Genomic DNA, 23,240 nt, shown 5'->3' with positions numbered 1-23,240 from the left:
AAGAAATCAAATATGTTGCTCAGAGCCTCACCCACCACTGAGGTCATCTCAGGGCTGTTACCACACTAGTTTCTGCTTCAAGCCAAGAGTAAAAAAAAAAAAAGTGTACAATACACATGTGATGGAGAATATTGTAGGTGTTTTGTTAAGTACCCAGAGCAGTTTTCTGGATAAAGCTACTGTCACATCAAATCAAATCAAATCATGTTGCTTAAGAGCCTTGTCCACCACTGAGGCCATCTCAGGGCTACCACCACATTAGTATCTACTTCAAGCCAAGAGTAAAAAAAAACACCGTAGAATACACATGTGATGAAGAATATTGTAGGTGTTGTGATGAATCCAGAGCAGTTTTCTGGATAGAGTGCTATAGAAGTATCTATTATGATTGTTATATCATTATCTTTATTATGAAACAGTCTGATCAAAGGTATGGTCTTCAGCTTCAGTTACAAGGAAGAGTCAGAAGCATACACTACACCACATCTCCTTCTAAACAATAATAAAAATGTTTTAAGCAGATGCCTGACCAATGCATAAACCCAATGCACTGGTACAGGTCTGTCGGCTGTGCGTCAAGGCCCAGGTATCTGCAAATGCTCTGTAACTATGTCTATCTATCTATATATCTCTATATATGTATCTTTCTCTCTCTATATATATACATCTCTTTCTCTCTCTATATATACATACATATATCTCTTCTTTTAATGTCAAATGCCAAAGAAGACGATGATCACCTGTATGTTGGCCAGCCTGTCCTGAACAGTGGTTTTATCACCACTGGTGTCCAGCACAGTGGACACCTTGGTCTCCATGTCGGACAGCCAGGACCGACACCTGTCCACCGCCTCCAGGTAAGACTTGTGGTCAGCCACATACTGCTCCCACCGACGACACAGTTCCTGTAAACACAACACATTTTACTACTCCCATCGATGACACAGTTCCTGTAAACGCACAACACTTTTGCTGCTCCGATGACACAGTTCCTGTAAACACACAACACATTTTACTGCTCCCACCAACGACACAGTTACTGCACATAAACAACACATCTTTACTGCTCCCACCAACGACACACACACACACACACACACACAGATCAAGCACTAAATAGTAAAAAATCCCATAATTTCTACACTGATTTACATCAGTCTCAACTCGCAATGCACATGTAAAAGCTAATACCCAGTAAGTATTCAGCAGTTCAACACAAATACTTCACTAGCCTCTACCAAATATCTAAACATCCATTCAGCAGAAAAGAAAACAATGCAGTCACAGAGTCTCACCTTAGTGTTGATGACGGCAGTCTGGTAGCGGGTGGCCAGCTGGGAGGCCTGACTCACCACTCGTGAGTCTGCGCTCACCTGCATCAGCTCCTGAGCCGAGTCGCTCAGAACATCCAGGTCTTTTTCGTGCTCGTTTATCTCTTTCTGTAGGGCCTGAAACACCACAGACAGATAAGAACATCTCCAGAAAGACTCAACTTGTTAGTCTACCCTGAAAACCCATTTCTTTAAAATAATGTAGAACACCACCACGCCACACACACACAAACACACACGCTTTACCTTTCCCACATGCACGGCTAGCCACCCACCCTGAGTTTTTCAGCTGTGTCTGTTTCTCAGGGAGGTATGCTCTCTCTCTCTCTCTCTCACACACATACAGACACAGACACACACATTCACCCACTCTTGAGTTTCTTCAGCTGTGTGTTTCTCAGGGACAGAGGGTTAGATCCACACACCCTCCAACTCACAGACACAGGAAAACAATAACACTTGCAGACAAAAAAAAAAAAAAAGAGAAGAAAAAAGAGATGTGCTGCACTCTGGTGACATGCTCTCCCCGAGGAGAGAAGCCAAAATTTCAGAAAGAGAGGTCTGTTGCGACACGATAAGTTACACAACAATAAAATACAGAGTGAAAGAAAACAATACAATGCCATGCAATGCAATGGAATACAACACAATGCAACGTGACGCAACCTTATACAACTGTCAACACAATGCAACACAACACAACCTAATACAACACAACACAATGAAATACAACGCAACCTAATACAATACAACACAACACAACACAACACTACCTAATACAATTCAATATAAAACAATGCAATACAGCGCAATGCAGCTTGAACGCAACACAAAACAATACAATACATTCACCCACCTTGAGCTTTTCCAGCTGTGTCTGTTTTTCAGGCAGGGAAGCGCGGAGGTCGACTTCCCTCAGCCTGGCCTCCACCTCCTTCAGCCAGCCCCCACACTTCCCCTCCCACGTCTCAAACTCCTTCCACTGGTCCATGCACGACTCCAGGTCACTCTTTGTCTGTACACACACACACACACACAGAGCATCCACACACACAAACACAGAGAGCACACATACACACACACATACAGAGCACACACACACACACACACACAAAACGCACGCACACACACACACACACACACACAGATAAAGGTATTTGGTAATTATTGCTTAGTTATTTCTTTATTTTTATTAATCTATAGTATCTATTCATTCTTTTATTTTCTGAACCTTTACTGCATTTAGTCTATGGAGTGTAGGCTATTTAATTCATTTATTCATATATCTGTTATTCAATTATTCATACATTTCATTCACTGATAAATCTTAGACTGAACTATGTAGTTGTTAGATTAATGTCAATATTGGTTTGAGGGATAACATCAAATATCTGTTATTCGATTATTCATATATTTCATTCACTTATATATCTTAGAGTGAACTATGTAGTTGTTAGATTAATGTCAATCTTGGTTTGAGGGATAACATCAAACAGCATTTTTATCTATTCATTTATCTATGTTGTGTGTGTGTGTGTGTGTGTGTGTGTGTGTGTGTGTGAGTGTGTTTGTGTATGTGTATGTGCCTGCATGCTTATGCACAGGTATGTGTGTATTTTTACTTATTTTATTTCTGCATGCTTTGTTTAATTTTCAGGACTGTTTCCAGACAAAGTAAAGGACTGTGTTTGACATGGGTGAGATGGACCTTTGCCAAAGCCAGCATGAAGGCTTCCCAGTCGTTGCGCAGAGCGTCACTGTCCCTGATGATGACATCGCGGCCCTGCGGGGCCGTATGGGGCAGGACGTTCTGGGCCAGGGATATCACATGCTGCACTTTGGGCTCCCCCTCCATCTTCGTCTCCAAGATGTCCTGAAAGATGGGCATTGACACAGATCACATTCAGACATCTGAACACTAGGTGTTGAGCTTTATTCTTGTTTGTTTGTTGCTGTATTTTTCAATACATCCTGAAAAAATATGTAACATGAATTACTATCACACTATAGCACTGACAGTCAACTTGTTCACAAGTGATTCAATCTCGCAGCAGACGAGTTTTAAAGATAAAAAAATACATGAAAACAAATATGAATACAAAATAAATAATAAACATGTGTTACGGAGACATTGCAACACCTATATTCAGCTGAAGTAAATCTTGCAATCTCAAAAAAGATATCCCTCTCTACCCTTCCCAACATTTCAAAACATAACATACAAGATTAACTGTAAACAGATATGTCATTCAACTTCAAGGCACCCAGTAAGTTCTATTTCAGTTTATAATCATGCAACTGAAAATGTACAAAAAGCAGTATGATTAAAATGATTCTACATACACTTGCTAGCTTGAATACACACACATATATATAAAATAAAATATACACATGCATGCCTGCACATTCCCCTCTCCACTCCACTCCCACACTCACAGACTTTTCTTTTCATCTTACAATGTCTAAAACCACTTCTCTCTCTCTCTCTCTTTCTCTGGTTTTCAAACTTTCACATTTTTATGCAAAAGACTGAGCAAATATTTTATTACATTGTCACTTTACATTATCAACGTATCAAAGATCAATCATTAATTATTCTATTGTCAAGTCCTGGAGATTTTTCATTCCTATTATACTTCCACTTCTAAGTCTTAAAATTTTCACAAATTGCAAGTATTCCTGTTCAAAATGTCACATTCCCATTATAAATTTCCATTGCTTATGTTTTACTTTATAATGAGCATTGAAAACTTCCCAATAATTACTCATCACTCTTCAACACCTTCACAGCAGACTATGAGAAATTCTACTTGTATATGAACTCCAAAACATCATTAGCACTGACACTCAACATTACTATCAGAAAATGATAAATCCAACAGGTTATGTATATTTACACTATAACTAACTAGCGGACAAAGAAAAGTTCAAGACATATCTTAATTCTAATAGCTTTTTCACACCTACACTAAAAAATCCTGAACTTTGACACTCTGTTCACATCAAACTTTTTAAAGCCTGCCAAGCCGTTAATGTTTTAAATGATTTCATTGTAATGTGTTTGTAATTTCCCCAGTTTAAATTCTGAAGTTGCTAACAGCTCCACTTTAAACCTATGCACTCATCGTTATACATCTCACAGTCAAGAAAGTTTCAATGACAGGAAACAAAAAAACTTAAAACACTGGCAATATTCCCAATAGTATGTGAACAATTAACCATATTCATAACACTCACATGATGTGAGATTTATTATTTCTGGTAACAACAGGACTTCACACACACGGCAGAAAAAAAAAACAACATTAAAAAACAAACACAAACTTTACTGCTATTGAGCTTGAATACACACAACTCTGACTTCTGGCAGCTATGCTAAGAACAAATTTGAATACTTTAATAGAAAGCTGTGCTAATGGCAGTATATCATCTGTATGCATGAACAAACAAACAGACAAAAATTCACAGGTGCAAACACAGACACACACACACACACTAAGCATATGGAATCTAGTAGTTTCTGCATTGTTGCATGTCAGTCTCAAGTCACAAAGTGCATGTAAAAGCAAACAGTGATATTTTGAGTATTTTCACACTAGCATCTACAAAATACCTAAAACATACATTCAGCTGTTGGGTCACTATTTCAGCTCCAAGTTCAACAACAACAATGACAAACCAAGGGTTGTATAACTGATAAACAGTGCAGGTTTGGGTTTGTTCTTGCTGCATAGAACACACTAAAGAAAGAGACCCAATCTTTTTGTATCATGTTGTACAACAACACAACACAATACACGGTGACATATTTACCAGCTCCGTTCCACCGTCACCAAAATCTTTCTATCAAACAAATAGAATAGTGACCAATAACTTTCTGTTAAACAAGCTAAATGGTGACAAATACTTGTCTACTGAACAAACAGTCACTGATCATATGACATAAATAACTCTCAAAATCCTATCTTTCACTGGAAGAAAAAATTACAATTCTACATAGAATGTACATGGAAAGCGTCATCTTAAAATAACTGAAAAGCTCAGCAAGATACTAATTCAACTTTTTTTTTTCTAAAACATCAAATCCAAAAGTTCTGAATCTACCAAAGTCGCAAAATATGGATGGGTGGGTGGGTGAGGTGGTGAATGGGTGAAGGAATCACTCACTATACTAGGAGAAATAAATAAAATGCAGCTGGTGCAAATTGCAAATGTGGAAAGGTACAACCAACCAAAAATCAAAGAAATTAAAACTCAGTGTGACTACACACAGCACAAACTGCACAACTTACGCAGCGTCGCTGAGAACACACAAAACATAGCAACAGTATTTAGTGTGCTCATAATGGGTCTGAAGGGCAAATAAGAAATAAAATGAAACAATAAAAAAAACTAACAAAATTTAAAACCACTAGTGTACCTGTATCAACCTTTGATTATTTGCTCTCAGTGACACCAGTGAAACCAAACTTTTTGCAAACTAGGATACTGATAAACTGCTAACCCACACAGATGAAAAACAGAATGCTGAAAAACATGAACGTTGTCCAACAAAACACAGTAATTGGAATATATCTGGAAAAAAAACCCCAACATTTAGTGTGATAAAAACAGGAAAACCATGACAATGTACAATAAAATGTCTTTAACATAAAGCAAATAGATCAAATATCAATAAACATATGTGAAAATTATCATTATTTCCTTAAAATTCAATTTTCATCAACCAACTTCCCTATTGTCTTAATACAGATGTTCAGTATTCTTTCACAACATCCGTCACTTAAAAATGAAAAGTAATCAATATAAAAACAAACAAACAAAAAGAACAGAAAAAGAAAGAAAAACTAAACCAACAGTTACTATTACTCATTCCAAAACAGCTAACAACATAGCACATCAACCATTCAACAAGAACAAATTGGAACACACAACTCTTCTTATCATACCATGCATGAAAACATTTTAAAACCAATACACACAGCATACAACAATCAGAACTTGGGAGACAGGCAGAAAAAAAAAGCATGTCAACAGACCGTGTTAAACATAGAAAAACAATGACAACATGCACAAATGTATATGTCAGGTTTTTTTGTTTTTTTTTTAAATAAATGTATCATACAGAAAGCACAAAACAAAAAAGAAACATAAAAATGACAACATTAAAATATTATAAAAATTTTAAAAAATCAGTGAATGCAAGAAGCCTGAACTGAATGGAAGCAGCAGTTAAAACTCACCTGAATCTTGTCCAGCCGACCCTTTATGGCATGACGGTCTCCAGACACATCGGAGCAGGCTGACAGCTTTTCGCGAGCACTGTTGAGCCACTCCACACAGCTGTTGTAGCTGTCATTGTATTCCTGGTGGTTGTTCACTATGTCTTCGTACTGCTGCACACGGTCCTGGAAACACAAATCATGGCGTCATGGACCGGAAACATGACATGATTCATGGTGTCATAGACAGGAAACATGACATGATTCATGGTGTCATAGACAGGAAACATGACATGATTCATGGTGTCATAGACAGGAAACATGACATGATTCATGGTGTCATAGACAGGAAACATGACATGATTCATGGTGTCATAGACAGGAAACATGACACGATTCATGGTGACATAGGAAACATGATTGATGCCATCATACTTAGGGGAAACACCAGTGGTATGAAATTCTTAAGAACCCTCTGTACTTTTTTCTGAAAGAAAAAAAAAATCAATGAACACCAGCCGCCGTGGCGAAGTGGTTAGCGTCGCGGACTGACGGCTGGGAGGACGCGGGTTCGAATCCCAGCGGAGGTGGGTTTTTCGGCCCGTGGCCGGCTCCTACCCAGAGTTGAGTGTGCTGTGGGCTTAAATGGGGAGACTGGGACCACACAGTCGAGTGTCATCCACTTCAAGGATGCGTCTTTGGGTGTGTTGCTCTAATTACCTGACCAACACTGCAAGTGCCTGTATCTCTCGGGCCTGGTTAACGCCGGGATATCATTATGACAGGAAGCGTAGAGTACAGCCTTGTCACGCAGTCCCAAACCAAAAATGGACCTCCATAGCAACATCGTCATCATCATCGTCATCCTCCTCCTCCTTCATCGTCATCAATATAAACAAAATAGTCTCAAAGTCTGTGGCCTTTCATGCCCTGCTCTCATGGTGACCTCAGTTTCGATACCCCTCCACTTCCATGCTTGGGGTGAGTCCTGTCAATGTCGTCAGTGTCGGCAGATTCATGGGGGGCTGTTGTTTGAGGGACGTGGTGGCGGTCTTCACTCTGGGAGGGACGCTCACTCAGTCTGGCTCCGCGACTAAGCCATTATTGTCATTAGTAGGGGGCTTAGTAGGTGGTGTCCTAAGTACGTTAAAAACAGAAAAGGCACCACTGAACACCACCGAAGTGACTCAGCAGCAGTGCAGGGTCTCTTCTGGTGTGTGGCCTCCTCGCGACCTAACATCGATGGTTCCCTGTGGACTGCCGACGCTGGAACTGCGAAGGACGAACCCGGGTGTGGCCGTGTATGGGGGAATCTAAATGAGCGGCGTGGGAGTAATGCCACTGAAACGGTGCAGATAATGGGGCAGCAAAAAAAAAAAAAAAAAAAAAAAAAAAATCAATGAACACACTACAATCGTTTTCTGCAAGACCTTATCATTTCATAAATGATTAACTAATTAGATAAATGCTGACAGCATTTTCATTACAAGTTTACATTAATAAATCAGCTTCAGTTTCAAGGTGGTGTCAAAGCAAACGGGCTGTTACACCTCCCTGAAAACTGAAATTAATAAATAAAAATTGCAGTAATGAAATCTTGCTGGGTAAATTGATGAACAGTTTTAAGAGACAAAGACAGAGGGAAAAAAAGGACCACCAGAGTACAAGCACAACCCCCCACCTTGGCAGCGGCACACAGTTTCTGGTAGCGGGCAGTGGTGGTGGAGATGAAGCGGGCAAGCTGGGGGTCAGAGCTGGCGTGGGCCAGGGTTTCAGCCTTGTCACTGATGCTGTCGATCACTCGCTGGTATGACTGCACATCTTGCAGGATCACCTGCACACACACACACATCCATGTGGGGTCAGTCTTTAGTATTCTGGCAAATATGGGTGGGGTTTTTTTTGGGGGGTGGGGGGGAGGGAGGGTGTGGGGGGGGGTTGTTAATGAACAAATGTTTTTGTTTAAGATGAAGCTGGTGGGGGACGTTATTATGGAAAAAGTGTCAGTGTTCGTTTCTTTAACATCTACCAAAAGAATGTGATTTTAAATAAAGTGTGTGTGTGTGTGTGTGTGTGTGTGTGTGTGTGTGTGTGTGTGTGTGTGTGTGTCCGGGTGCGTGTGTGAGTGGGGAGGGTGTGTATGTGTGTGTGTGTGTGTGTGTGGGTGGGTGTGTGTATCTGGATGTGTGGGCATGTGTGTGTGTTCTGCCACTGCGCCTGACTATCAGTAGAACAACCTCGAACCCTGATCGCAGGTGAACACTGGATCAGAAGTCCTACACCTACCTGATTCTGCCAAGGTGCCTCTACATACACACTCTGACACCTTGATATGTACACATACACACATTTGGAAATATGCGCGCACACACACACCTTGAAATGTACACCCACACACACACATTCCCTTTGAAATGTACACACACACACACACAAATACACACACACACACACTGAAATATGCACACACAAAAACACCTAGTTTGAAACGCACACACACATGCATATACACATACACACACACTCTCTCTCTTTCTCTCTCTCTCTCTAACACGCACACACACACCTCGAAATGTATACACACAAGCAGACTCTGAAATGCACACACACACACACACACACACCCTGTACCTTGAAGTTGTGAAGCTGCGTCTTCTTCTCTTCCAGTGTGGAGCGCAGGGGGACCGGCCCCTCCAGCTGACTCTCCATGGACCGCAGCCACTTCTCCACCTGGCCGTAGCTCTCGTTGAAGGACGTCCACTGCACCAGCGACACCTCCAGGCGGCGCTGCAGGGCTGACAGGTCATCGTACAGGCCGTCCCAGCCCTGCTTCAGCTTGCGCAGCTCCTGTCGGATCACCTCACAGCCGTCTGGGGCCGTGCTGGCGTACAGCCGCTCGCCTGACTCCACGCAGCTGTTCAGCTTGGACAGGCCTGCATCCCTGTCTCGCACTAGCTCCTATAGAGGGGGGTGGGGGGGAATGACTGATTAGTTGATACAGAAACATTTCAAAAGGCTATCCTCAGACCAAACAAATGACTGACTGATTCATATGGATACTTATATTGTGGCTATCCCCATACCAAACTAATGACTGATTGACTGATGATGATACTTATAGTGCAGCTATCCTCAGACCAAACTTTTTGTAAATGATTGATTAGCTGATGTAGATTCGTACAGAACGCCTAACGATTGACTGACTGATGTGGATACTTTTGAGCTCCTATCCTCAGACCAAACTAATGACTGATTAGTTGATATTCATACAGTGCCTATCCACAGACCAAACTAATGACTGATTATGTGGATACTTATATAACCCCTATCCTCAGACCAAACTAATGATTGGCTAATTGATGTAGATATTATGTAGCACCTATCCTCAGACCAATCTAGTACTTAAGTAGCACCTATCCTCAGACCAATCTAGTGACTGATCGGTTGATGTGGATACTAATATTAAACCTATCCTCAAACCAATCTAATGACTGATTGATTGATGTGGATACTAATATTAAACCTATCCTCAGACCACTCTAATGACTGATTGATTGATGTGGATACTATTAAACCTATCCTCAGACCAATCTAGTGACTGATCGGTTGATGTGGATACTAATATTAAACCTATCCTCAAACCAATCTAATGACTGATTGATTGATGTGGATACTAATATTAAACCTATCCTCAGACCAATCTGGTGACTGATTGATTGATGTGGATACTTACAGAGTGGCTATCCTCAGACCAATCTAATGATTGATTGATTAATGATGTGGATACTTATATAGCATCTATCCTCAGACCATACTAATGACTGATCGATTGATCTGGATATTTATACAATGCCTATACTCAGACCAAAGTAATGATCGATTAATTGATGTGGATATGTATACAGCACCTATCCTCAGACCAATCTAATGGCTGACTGATTGATGTGGATACTGATACCAAGCTTTGGAAACATGGAATCATGTTCACAACAGGTAGTGTACCTGGATAGAGCTGACTGAGAACTGCTTTTAGGCACACATCATTTGTTTCCTGTGTCATACAGGAAGCACATTTCTTCCGTCATTGCTGCAGTGTGCACAAGTCGAATTGGTGCAGGGACAAGCCTGGAGCTTCCATATCAAGGAAACATCTTGGGTTGTTCCAGTGTACCTTTTATTTGCCTGTGTGCTAGCTGACTGGGTATCAAAAGCAGCATTGACTTGAAGTTGTGTACCTTGTGTATGGAGAGAGTTACCACTCTTTACTGTTTGTTAATCGTTCACTCTCCCAGCCTCATTATTCTTTCACATCCTTTCAACTGACCTGTATCTTCTCCAGGCGGTCCTCCAGCTCAGTGCGGGCCCCCCCAGTGTCGGAGCAGGTGGCAAACTTCTCCTTGGCCTTGTTCAGCCACTGGGAGGCGTCGGCAAACTTGCTGACAAAGGTCTTGTGGTCCTCCACATTCTGCTCACACCGCTTGATAATCTCCTGGTCACACACAGCCACCACAACAAGTTACAGAAGAAATCTCATGACTCAGAATCAAAAGTTGAACTTATTTTGATGGTTTCGCATCAGTTTACTTGTATATTTTGATGGTTTCTCATCAGCTTCCTTAGCACTAATGGTGCAGGAAGGTTTGGGGTTGGTCAGGCTGTGAGTGAACTGATTTCACAGCTGCATCAATGTTACCCAGCCACGGTCATTCTACTGTGGTATTGCAACAGCCTGTCATAAATTGGAGAGAGAGTTCCAGGGCAGTGTCATGTTTAAGGCTTATGGTACAATCTTCAAAGCAAAGAACTTCTTCATATACTTAAAAAAGACAGAAACTTAAAAAAAATATTAAAAAAAAAAGTTGAATAACTGGTTAAGAAATTAGATGAACAGAATACAGTGTGGATGGGGGAAAAAAAAGAATGAGAAAGGGTATGAGAGGGGTTTAAACATTAGCAAAAGACAGTGTTCTGTTCATTGAAAAAATAAGATGAAATAAAACGTTTCTCCGCTTAACATGACATTTTTCAAATTGGAGAACTGTCTCAAAAAGTTTGTACATTTCATCAATAATTATTTCAGTTGTCAGTGAAGAAACCAGTTGTGTGTAAGCACAAAAGTAACCCATTGTAATCTGATACTGATCAGATACATTTTGGTAATTTACAGTAAATACCATAACCCCTTGCACTTTCACCCAGCTGATTCATAACAGCCTCCAAACGTAAACAATGATAGAACATCGGACACAAACATGAGCTGTTCTTTGTGAATGGTAATGTGCTTGCATGATCACAATTACTCAGTAACAAGACAACTGAACATGTATATTGGTGTGTGCATGGAATGTGCATGTATTCATGCAAATGCAGATTTATTATGGCAGAAATCTATATGAATGCATTGACTGGACTGTGAATGTAGTGTCTTACCTTTGTGTGCTGCATTTTCAGTCTGAGATGTCTGTGAATATATCTGCATGTCTCTGTTGTATGTAGTTATTTACTTGAATGTTTTTCCTTTAGTGTGCTCTATCTTATGACTGAGATGTATGTACATATGATTACATGTCTACATATATGTGACTATAAAATTTAGTCTTTTATTGGTACTGTGCACATCATGTCTTTCATTTCATTATTTTATGCATATATATTTTTTTTACTCCTCTTTATATGTGTGTGTATATAATTGCATATTTTAGTTATGTGTGATCATAAAACTGAATATTTCATATGTAATGTGTGCATTGTATCTTGCATTAAAATTTTTCTTTTATACATAATTTGTTTACTTCCCGTTATTTTCTGTTTTATGCAGTCTAGAACAATGTGCAGAGCATAATATAGGTGACATGACCTGTGTTGAGCATATGTTTACTATGAATGGGTGTATTTGCAAACTGTGGGAACTTTGACTGCTGTTCTGTGAAGGTATTGCATATGTCACATTGTTTTGTCAGCAAAGGTGTCAACAATGTCTCTTTCTGAGATAACACAGTATTCCTGTATCTGGTACCTTGGTGGTGACCAGCAGGCCCTGGTAGCGGGCAGTGAGCTGAGACACAAAGTTGCCCACACGGGACTCCGAGGTCAGCTGCTGCAGTGTCTGGGCCTCATCCGTGAACTTGTCCACATCACCTTGCTGCCGCTTCATCTCCTGCAGCAGTTCCTGGCACAACAACACTCCGCATCAACAACACGGAACATCGTAACATGGACTTTCTCTAAAATTAAGTAACTTCCTGACACTAAAACACTCTCCATCAACAATACTGCACAACTTTCTCATTTCATCGTAACGTAGATTTTCTGTAGAATAAGATCCATGTTTCTGCTGTCAACTTAGATTTAATATACATTTTCTGTAGAATTAGGTCCACATTTCTGATATCATCTTAAGATAAATTTTCTGTACAATTAGGTCCATGTTCTTGCTGTAATATTCACATAAATTTCTGTAGAATTAGGTCCATGTTTTTGCTGTCATCTTAAAATACATTTTCTCTACAATTCGGTCCACATTCTTACTGTTATCTTAATATAATTATCTGTAGAATTAGGTCCATGTTTTTGCTGTCATCTTAAAATACATTTTCTCTACAATTCGGTCCACATTCTTACTGTTATCTTAATATAATTATCTGTAGAATTAGGTCCATGTTTTTGCTGTCATCTTATCAGTAGAATTAGGTCCATGTTTTTGCTGTAACATATATTTTCTGTAGAATTAAATCTACATTTTTGATGCCTTCTTATTATGGATTTTCTGTAGAACTAAGTTACAACCTTGTGCATCAATAACACAGAATGTCTTTCTCATTTCATCGTAACACTGATTTTCAGAAGAGATGTCACAACAACCTTGTGCTTCAACAACACAGAATATGTTTCTGATTTCATCTTAACATGGATTTTTTGAAGAATCAAGTAACCCCCTGACCCAATAATCTTGTGCATCAACAACAGGGAACACACTTTTGCTATTATCCTAACATATATTTTCTGTAGACTTAAGTTAAATATCCAATCAAACTCTATCCACTGAATCTGGCTTCATGTTTTTGGTACTTAACAAGCAAACAAACAAAAAATCAAATCAAGCCCTAAAAAGAATGCCAATAACAAAAAAAGCTGAAATTGTTGGACATGACCAATTTGTAACATACGAATATGTGATTCTGCTGAATGACTACAATCACCATCAACACATTTGACAATTCAATTATTTATCTTTTTACTTAGAAAACAATTATTTTCAACATATTAGCTACCACTGCATATTGATTATATCCATCCATCGAAACAGAACAGAAAGCAATGCAATCAGTCTGATGCTACCTTTCATTATGCAGCACAATGCAACTTCATCCCACCCTCTTTCCTATCATCTCACTTATTTCAAAATGCTAGAGAAGTCCTTAACTTGAAGACTGGCACAGCCTCTGATGGAATAACTAACAAAAAGTCATCAAGGTAAATAATTTTTTTTTTTAAATAATATAAACTGACAATTTTAACAGGTTAAAAATATGTCATTGTCTGTGAGTGAAGCTTACATTCCAGGGTACCACCTGAGACATTTTCATGCATGCATGTCAATGTATACTTGGCATGTTAAAGCACAGAATGTACAGAGAAGGATTTTGCACAACATGAATGTTATAAGATAAGAACAACGAAAGCTTGTATTTGATTAGCAGCATGAACAAGCAGCTGTCAGTGTTGTTCCTGAATCCCTGAAATCCTGTACACCAACATCTGTGTGTCATATAATATCCTGATGATATAAACAAAATCATTTTCATGTGTGACATTCATCTGCAAATTACCGGTACGTACTTACAAAAAGTACCCTCACCAAAAAAACATGCTGTAAATATACACAAGGCAACATATTTTCACAAGATGTGCCAAGGAGAGTAACAGCACGACAAAAGGCAAGTACTCCCATCTGAAGAGATGCTCATAATGGTGTTAACACTTAGGAACACCAAGTACTCCCAACTGCACCTAAGTACTCCCATCTAAAGAGATGCTCATAATGGAGTTAACACTTAGGAACACCAAGTACTCCCAACTGCACCTAAGTACTCCCATCTAAAGAGATGCTCATAATGGTGTTAACACTTAGGAACACCAAGTACTGCCAACTGCACCTAAGTACTCCCATCTAAAGAGATGCTCATAATGGTGTTAACACTTAGGAACACCAAGTACTGCCAACTGCACCTAAGTACTCCCATCTAAAGAGATGCTCATAATGGTGTTAACACTTAGGAACACCAAGTACTCCCAACTGCACCTAAGTACTCCCATCTGAAGAGATGCTCATAATGGTGTTAACACTTAGGAACACCAAGTACTCCCAACTGCACAGGTGCCCCTGATTCATTTAGTGTGCTACTGTCCCCACATGCTGACCATTCCAGAACAAGCACAACAGTCAACAGTCCAGGGATTCACCTGTAACATGTTCCCTTAAACTGTAGAAAAAAAACAGCGCACTAAGAGGAACACTGCCAATAAAAGCAACAGGATAAGCATGCATGAACTTTCATTCACTCACACACACATGCACGCACGCACGCACACACACACACACACATGCACGCACACACACACACACACACACAGATTCAAACCTGTCCCCCAGCAGAAAAAAGAAATCTTGAAGATCCAACAATATCTAATCTCATTCTGCTATTTCCTGTGATTCAGTGGTTACCCTCAACTCAGACACATTTTCATGACAACATAGCACTGTGACAAACAAAGGATTTGTGATGGCTACATCTCAGAAACATTTCACAATGCAAAAGAGAGTGATTTACACAGAACAAATGAAGCCACATACACATTTTAAACATGAAGTTACAGTCATGATAAATGAACCTCAGTGACCACAACCCTTGAAGCCACATGCACATTAAGTTCCCAAGTTTAACAAGCTGCATGCACTTTAACTTACTGTCATCAGGAGTAAAGATGCCATTGATTAAAATGAATTTCAGTGATATGAATGGGGACCCATCCGTCCATTTGTAAGAAAGGAGCCACAACAATGTCAACCATTTTTTCCAGAATGGAATTCATTCTTTTTTTGTACGGGACTAGCTCTTGCCTGCTCCTACCTCTAGGCAGTTGTGTGTGCATGCCTGCTTGTGAAGCTGAAGCAGACGTCCTGTCTGGACCTGATGACTGAACCACTGCACTGATTTCAGACAGGACCAATCACTGACTGAATACTTGTTCTGAAGGAGCATGCATAGTTTTGCTTTGCTACTTCTTCTTTTGTCCTGTAGTCTCAAGGCTGCAGTGGCATCACTGATGATCTGACTACCAGTTCTCTGCAAGCTCTGCTTCAGTCAATATTAAATGACTGGGCTGACACAGTCTTGTGACTAAACCATTCTAGGCTTCACTTCTACTTCTTCTTCTTCTGCGTTCACTCGTATGCACACGAGTGGGCTTTTACGTGTATGACCGTTTTTACCCCGCCATGTAGGCAGCCATACTCCGTTTTCGGGGGGGTGCATGCTTGGTATGTTCGTTTCCATAACCCACCGAACGCTGACATGGATTACAGGATCTTTAACGTGCGTATTTGATCTTCTGCTTGCATATACACACGAAGGGGGTTCAGGCACTAGCAGGTCTGCACATATGTTGACCTGGGAGATCGTAAAAATCTCCACCCTTTACCCACCAGGCGCCGTCACCGTGATTCGAACCCGGGACCCTCAGATTGAAAGTCCAACGCTTTAACCATTCGGCTATTGCGCCCGTCAATTCACTTCTACACTTATGGTCCATGCTTGTGGAATAGTCCGCACTGAGAAACAGGGTAAGTGAGTTCAAAAGTGGATTGTTTTGTATCCCAAACATATTTCCTCCAAATCTGTCACTCATCTGACTGCACTGCTCAAAGTCTTGACACACGGCACTAAAGTGGATTTGAATTGTTCATGTGAACATTCTGAACAAACAAATGATTTGAGTTGTTCATGTGAACATTCTGAACAAATAGATGATTTGAGTTGTTCATGTGAACATTCTGAACAAATAGATGATTTGATTTCTTTATATGAACATTCTGAACAAACAGATGATTTGATTTCTTTATGTGAACATTCTGAACAAACAGATGATTTGATTTGTTCATGTGAACATTTTGAACAAATAGATGATTTGATTTGTTCATGTGAACATTTTGAACAAACAGATGATTTGATTTGTTCATGTGAACATTTTGAACAAATAGATGATTTGATTTGTTCATGTGAACATTTTGAACAAGAGGAACTGAAACAAAGCCAACAAAAGCAAGAAAACAAAAAGAAAGGAACAACTGTGTTTCTGGATTACACAGGACAGAAAACAATAACACGCTGGTTCAATGCTTGCCAAACCAGCCCCCAAACCTAGAAATACAACACAATCTAATCATTCACAACAGCGACATCAAAATGCCAACATGCAGCCTTCGCATTGACAGCCATCAGCACAGTTCTTGAAACAACAAAACAAAACAAAGCAGCTATACATATACTGACAGAAATTTCCAGAAGCAGCTATTTATGTCAGTAAACACATAAACAAGAGGCTCTTCACATTCCGTGAACAGTTACAGAAACAGTTATTCACATTGTTATTATCATTACTGTTGTTTATTATTCTTGTTACTTTCATTGTGATCATTATTATCGACACCAGTGAGGGCAGTGCTTACACCAAGCTATGAATACAACAACTTGTTTTGACCACCATGCTTTTCCCCCCACAGGGATACAGAACATGCTGTTCAGGCTGGTGTCTACAGCCTTGGGCACAGTACACAGACAGGCTACTTGATGTGAGAGTGACCCGCAGCCACAGGAACCAGCGCATGCTGTCCACCACATCGCATGCCGTAATGAACCGCCCCGCGCTACAGTCCACGTAGCATGCCACATCCACCACATTGCAACATCCATAATTGAGGAGGAAGATAACAGGTCTTACAGACTCTAGTTCTCCTAGCTTCCTAGCTTCCACCACCACTGCCGCTTCCTGCTCTGTTATTTCTTCAGCACACCCCTTGCAAAGAACACAACAGCTGGTCATTGAAATAACATTGCACAGGGAGAACACACAGGACTTATTAATAAACCTTATCAATCAAAACACAAACAAACGCAGGACTTGTTAATTAATCTGATCAATCAAACATAAACAAACACGTGACGTGTTAATCAATTTGATCAATCAAAACATAAAAAAACAGATGAAATCAACCAAAACATAGTCCACAGATCAAACCACGCATAACAATGAGCACTTCCCCACACATCTTTTCACCCTGGGAACAGTTCACATTCTTCTGCCCCTAGCTGTGAGTGGGGGTCACCTACATATGGTGATGAGAACAGGGTCAACTCTCAAAGTGTCTCATGAGATAAGCACTATCCAGCTGCAGCATAAAGGAACTGGTATACCTTCACACTCACATTTTATATCACCTCAATGGAAAAAGTATTAAATTTCTGTAAACATGATTCTGCAAGTGTTACATTTCTGTAAAAATGAATCTGCAAGTGTCACTCAACATGAAAGTTACCCCCACCACCCCATTCATGCCACTCACCACAAGTGTTCGTCCATAACAATATCAACGAAAAGGCAACAGGTCACAAGGCAATCATTTAACGATGAAAAATAAACAATGAATAAAACTGAATCACCCCTCTCACCTCTTCTTGCCAACACAACCTGAGGTAGATTCACAGCATATTGACAGAAGCTTTACACACTCTCAACAATGTCAGAGTCTGTTGCTGAATATCTTACACTTGCTACCTACAAAACAGGTTTCTCAGAATGCAACAGCAAGTACAACTGACCAAAGTATGCATGTTAAAATTGTCCATCGCTTATCATCAACAATCTTAAGAACTACTTCTACTACAACTACTACTATACACACACAGACACACACACAGAAAAGTGTGTGCATGGATCTGCACACACACACACACACACACACACACACAAATATACTCAAACACAAACACACATACACACACACCTGCACACACGCATGCATACACACACACCTCTATCCTCTCTTCTTCTCAGACCAATGTGCTGTGCCAAAACATCTTGTTTGCGTCAAGTTACATTATTACACTAATTCTACAAAACTGGGCATTCAACTACATCACTACTTGTTGTCCACCATAATTACTGACCAGTAACAACACTCTTGTAAGTCACCACCACACAGTTTAGCACAGTGACTGGTCAGCACATTTTACATTTCTTTCCAAACCAAAACAAAGCACAGCACAGCAAAGTAATCCAATATGTCTTGTTTAACCCTCTTGCAATCACTCCAACCACAGCTGAACACTGAGAAGAGTTTCTCAGTGAAATATATGAATGTAAGAGGGTTCACCCTTCATCCTTCTCTAAATTACACTGACTTTCACAGCATCACTGATTAGACACAGCACACACACACAGATACACCCATACTCTGGCCCAAGTAAATGCTGCAAAAACTTTGGGGACCAGGATAAACCACATGTAGTGGGAACCATGATGAACCACACATAATTTCCACACACAGTTGGCACATGTTAAGAGGGGCATGGTGGGTATGGGCATGTGCACTGGCCAACTAACAAACACCACCAACAACACACAACAACAATGAAGAGAGGCAGTCCTGACAATGAAGTGCACTGACCTGATACTTCTTCAGCTGCTCCTGTTTCTCACCCAGCGTGGACTTGAGGGAGCAGTCCTTCACCTGTTTCTCCATGGACTTGATCCAGCCCTGGATGTGCTCGTACTTCTCCTCATAGATACGCCAGTAGTGCAAGGCCTGCGTTTGACATGGACAACTCTGTCAATCAGCTAACCTGCATGCTATGAATGATCGAGCTTGATTTATTTAGAATGCGTAAATATTTCATTGCTTCAGTTGTGTGTTCAAAGTGTCACTCACACACACACACACATACATACAGACAGAAACAATAACAATCAAATGTCTACCCAGCAGACAATGCATACACACACACACATGCACACACACTCACACAACATGACCACACACACAAACAATGCAACTGATTTAGAAAGCGGAAAAAATAGCATGTGCTGCGTAACATTGAAAGCTATGGGTTTTTCTTAAAAGTTTCTTTTAAGAGCATGAGAGAAGACACTTTCCTAATATTTGAAGGGGTCAAATTCCAATGAGAAGGCACAACCCTAAGGTTGGCTGACCATATCACTTTATAAAACCACACTGATGCTTGCCAGTGTGTTACCAACAGTAGTGACAGTGATGAATACAATGCAGCATTCACACAAAATGTACTGATGGCAGTGACAGTGACACAAAGCAACTATCACACAGAATGTATTAACGATCCCTAAGTTGCTGTAATTGTTGTTTTCCCCCTCACCCGTTCCAGACTGTCCTTGAGGGAGTGCAGTTTGTGTGAGTAGTCCTCCCAGTCCAGTTTGAGGACGTCCATTTCTGACTGCAGGACCTGCCGCCCCTTCAGGGCCGTGGTGTCCATGGTGTCATGGGCATCGCGCTCACACTCCTTCACCTTCATCTGACCCTCACCCAGCTGGTTGATCAGCTCCTGAAATACACCAGAGGGGTGGGAGGTGGGGAGTTACCATACAGTGGCTACTGTTACAGGAAGTGCCTTGTTATTGTTTTTATCATTAATACATGGCTTCATGGTCCAAGACCATGCTGTAAGTGCTTTACACAGAGTCATTTGGCTGCCTACATGGGTACAGCTGACTAATGCATGCCTTTGGACAGTTATCATTTGTTTCCCATGTGATTCAGTCAGGCTTTAGTCACACACACACACACACACACACACACACACACACTTACATACACGCAACAAGACTGGATTTCATCACACAAATTTTGTCAGGGATAACACTCTTTTTGCTGTGGGCTGTTATCTGCATCAAAAACATGCTACACACAGGAGCAGTCTATCTAGCATCCAAGCCACCACTCAAGTTCTTGTGGAGGGGGAGAAAAATCCTGGTAAGTGTGGAGAGATTATTTCTGAAGATTAAATCAAAATGCTAATCAAATTTAAACTTCAAATTCATATTTGTTTGCCTTTTTTTCTTGTCTTTTTATCTCACCCATGCTTTTAAAAATATTTTGTAAAAAAAATATGTGCCAATCTCTACAAAGGAATGACAGTCAGCCAGCTTTTTCACCAACAGACAGACACACAGACATGGTGACTGCCCAGACAAGATGGAAGGCAACAAGTCAGCCATTTTTTTTTTATCACTGACAGACAGACAGACATGGTGACTGCTCAGACAAGATGGAAGGCAACAAGTCAGCCATTTTTTTTATCACTGACAGACAGACAGACATGGTGACTGCTCAGACAAGATGGAAGGCAACAAGTCAGCCATTTTTTTTATCACTGACAGACAGACAGACATGGTGACTGCTCAGACAAGATGGAAGGCAACAAGTCAGCCATGTTTTTTATCACTGACAGACAGACAGACATGGTGACTGCTCAGACAAGATGGAAGGCAACAAGTCAGCCATGTTTTTTATCACTGACAGACAGACAGACATGGTGACTGCTCAGACAAGACGAAGGAAGACAGACAGTGGGTCAGTCAGTTCCCAGCCCTGACCTGCAGCCTGTCCAGCTTGGTGCGGATGGTGGTGCTGTCCCCACTGGTGTCCGAACACAGGCACAGCTTGTCCTTCATCAAGGACAGCCAGTCCACTGCCCCCTGTTGGCTCTCCTGGTACTGCTGGTGGGTCATCACGTGCTGCTCACACCGCCCGATCATCGCCTGTACACACACACACACACACACAGGTTAGCTGTGGTGGTCAGTTTGTGGGTGGCTGGAAGTGCAGGGGAAGGAAGGAAGTGGAAACAACCAGGATCTGTCTTTATCTTTTGTCTAGGTTAACTCATTGAGCATTGCTCTGGCATCAAAATTCATCTAACTGAAATGGGTTTCATGTTCCCACACATTTACATAAACCGCAAAGAAAGGGGACTAACACTAACAGGATTTCCATATGTGTCCACATGTAATTTGGAGGTAAAACATTGCATTTTCTGCAATTTTTTTCTGCATCAATATGGCATGGAAGCTTGCCAAGGCTGTAAACTCTCCAGGGCTGAATGGGTTAAAAAGGTTAAAGGCTTAAGGTTCCATAGCTATTACAGCCATCAGGGCAGTAAATTCACAGTTTTTTTATCCACTGTGTCAAGGCCTTGGCACAGGAAGGCCAGGCCCAATCCTCTCTCCAGCTCTTTTAACCTTCTCAAATCTTCCTGGGTGGAGTGAGGAAAACCAAAGTAAAGTGCCTTTCTGAAGTACACAATGCCATGGTGAAAAGACGCCTCAAACCCTGACTGCCAGTGAACAGTGGACCTGATGTCTAATGCCTAACTGATTCTGCTTCGCCGCCTAGTTACATTTGAATTCATAATCAACATCCATCTGAAAAAAATACAGCCGATAAGGACAACTATCTCAGGAAGGTGGGGGAAGGAAGGGAGGGAGGGAGGGCACCTTTCTTACACGGCACTCATACCAACAGCATGACACCTTCAAATGAGCAGCGAAAATGCCCAGTTTTTATGTTGGCTGTCTGTGGTTTGAAGTTGCAGCACTCTGCTTGCAAGCTCAGTGCAGTGTACACACACACACACACACGCACACACACACACACGAACGCTCACACACAAACACACAAGGACACAAACACACACTCACACACACACACACACAGATGCATCACTAACCTTGGCATCAGCAGCCAGTTTTTCATAGCGAGAGTTGATGGTGGTGATAAAGGAGGCCACGTCAGGGTTGGAGGTGCTCTGCAGAACACCCTGTGCTTTCTCCACCACAGAGTCCACTAGGCGCTGGTGGGAGGTGATGTCTTGGAGCACAGACTGCAAGACAAACACTGCTCTCATAGTCTGCTAATGTGTGTGTCAGTACTTCAATGTCTTGTAGCACAGACTTCACATCAAATAATACTCTTATAGTCTGGGTCTGCATGTGTCAATACTTCAATGTCTTGTAGCACAGACTTCACATCAAATAAAACTCTTACAGTCTGGGTCTGCATGTGTCAGTACTTCAATGTCTTGTAGCACAGACTTCACATCAAATAATACTCTTATAGTCTGGGTCTGCATGTGTCAGTACTTCAATGTCTTGTAGCACAGACTTCACATCAAATAAAACTCTTATAGTCTGGGTCTGCATGTGTCATTACTTCAATGTCTTGTAGCACACACTTCACATCAAATAATACTCTTATAGTTTGGGTCTGCATGTGTCAATACTTCAATGTCTTGTAGCAAAGACTTCACATCAAATAAAACTCTTATAGTCTGGGTCTGCATGTGTCAATACTTCAATGTCTTGTAGCACAGACTTCACATCAAATAAAACTCTTACAGTCTGGGTCTGCATGTGTCATTACTTCAATGTCTTGTAGCACAGACTTCACATCAAATAAAACTCTTATAGTCTGGGTCTGCATGTGTCAATACTTCAATGTCTTGGAGCACAGACTGCAAGACAAACACTGCTCTGTTAGTCTGCTTCTGTGTCTGTCAGTACATCAATGTCTTGAACCACAGATTGCAAGACAAAC

General features: G+C 40.8%; 1 protein-coding gene across 3 annotated transcripts in view; it reads right to left on the bottom strand.

Annotated features, from left to right (window-relative positions):
- LOC143295939 (muscle-specific protein 300 kDa-like) overlaps positions 1–23,240 on the bottom strand; it is a 341,276-nt gene that overhangs the window by 207,553 nt on the left and 110,483 nt on the right. Inside the window, exons 55-69 of one of the 3 annotated variants that reach the window (XM_076607634.1) lie at positions 22,375–22,527; positions 21,242–21,406; positions 20,005–20,190; positions 19,281–19,418; positions 17,555–17,629; positions 12,570–12,722; positions 10,878–11,042; positions 9,185–9,511; positions 8,235–8,387; positions 6,575–6,739; positions 5,624–5,632; positions 3,040–3,204; positions 2,188–2,346; positions 1,296–1,448; positions 741–905 (exon numbers count right to left, since the gene is read on the bottom strand). In XM_076607634.1, coding sequence (XP_076463749.1) covers positions 741–905; positions 1,296–1,448; positions 2,188–2,346; positions 3,040–3,204; positions 5,624–5,632; positions 6,575–6,739; positions 8,235–8,387; positions 9,185–9,511; positions 10,878–11,042; positions 12,570–12,722; positions 17,555–17,629; positions 19,281–19,418; positions 20,005–20,190; positions 21,242–21,406; positions 22,375–22,527 — 2,331 coding nt within the window. The remainder of the gene's footprint in view (positions 1–740; positions 906–1,295; positions 1,449–2,187; positions 2,347–3,039; positions 3,205–5,623; positions 5,633–6,574; positions 6,740–8,234; positions 8,388–9,184; positions 9,512–10,877; positions 11,043–12,569; positions 12,723–17,554; positions 17,630–19,280; positions 19,419–20,004; positions 20,191–21,241; positions 21,407–22,374; positions 22,528–23,240) is intronic. The other 2 variants (XM_076607635.1, XM_076607636.1) reach the window with 2 other exon arrangements.

Source organism: Babylonia areolata, chromosome 21, assembly GCF_041734735.1.
Source record: "Babylonia areolata isolate BAREFJ2019XMU chromosome 21, ASM4173473v1, whole genome shotgun sequence".
In the NCBI taxonomy this organism is placed as follows: Eukaryota; Metazoa; Mollusca; class Gastropoda; order Neogastropoda; family Buccinidae; genus Babylonia; species Babylonia areolata.
The sequence above is the reverse complement of the archived record's forward strand: the minus strand, read 5'-3'. Positions and strand labels throughout refer to the sequence as shown.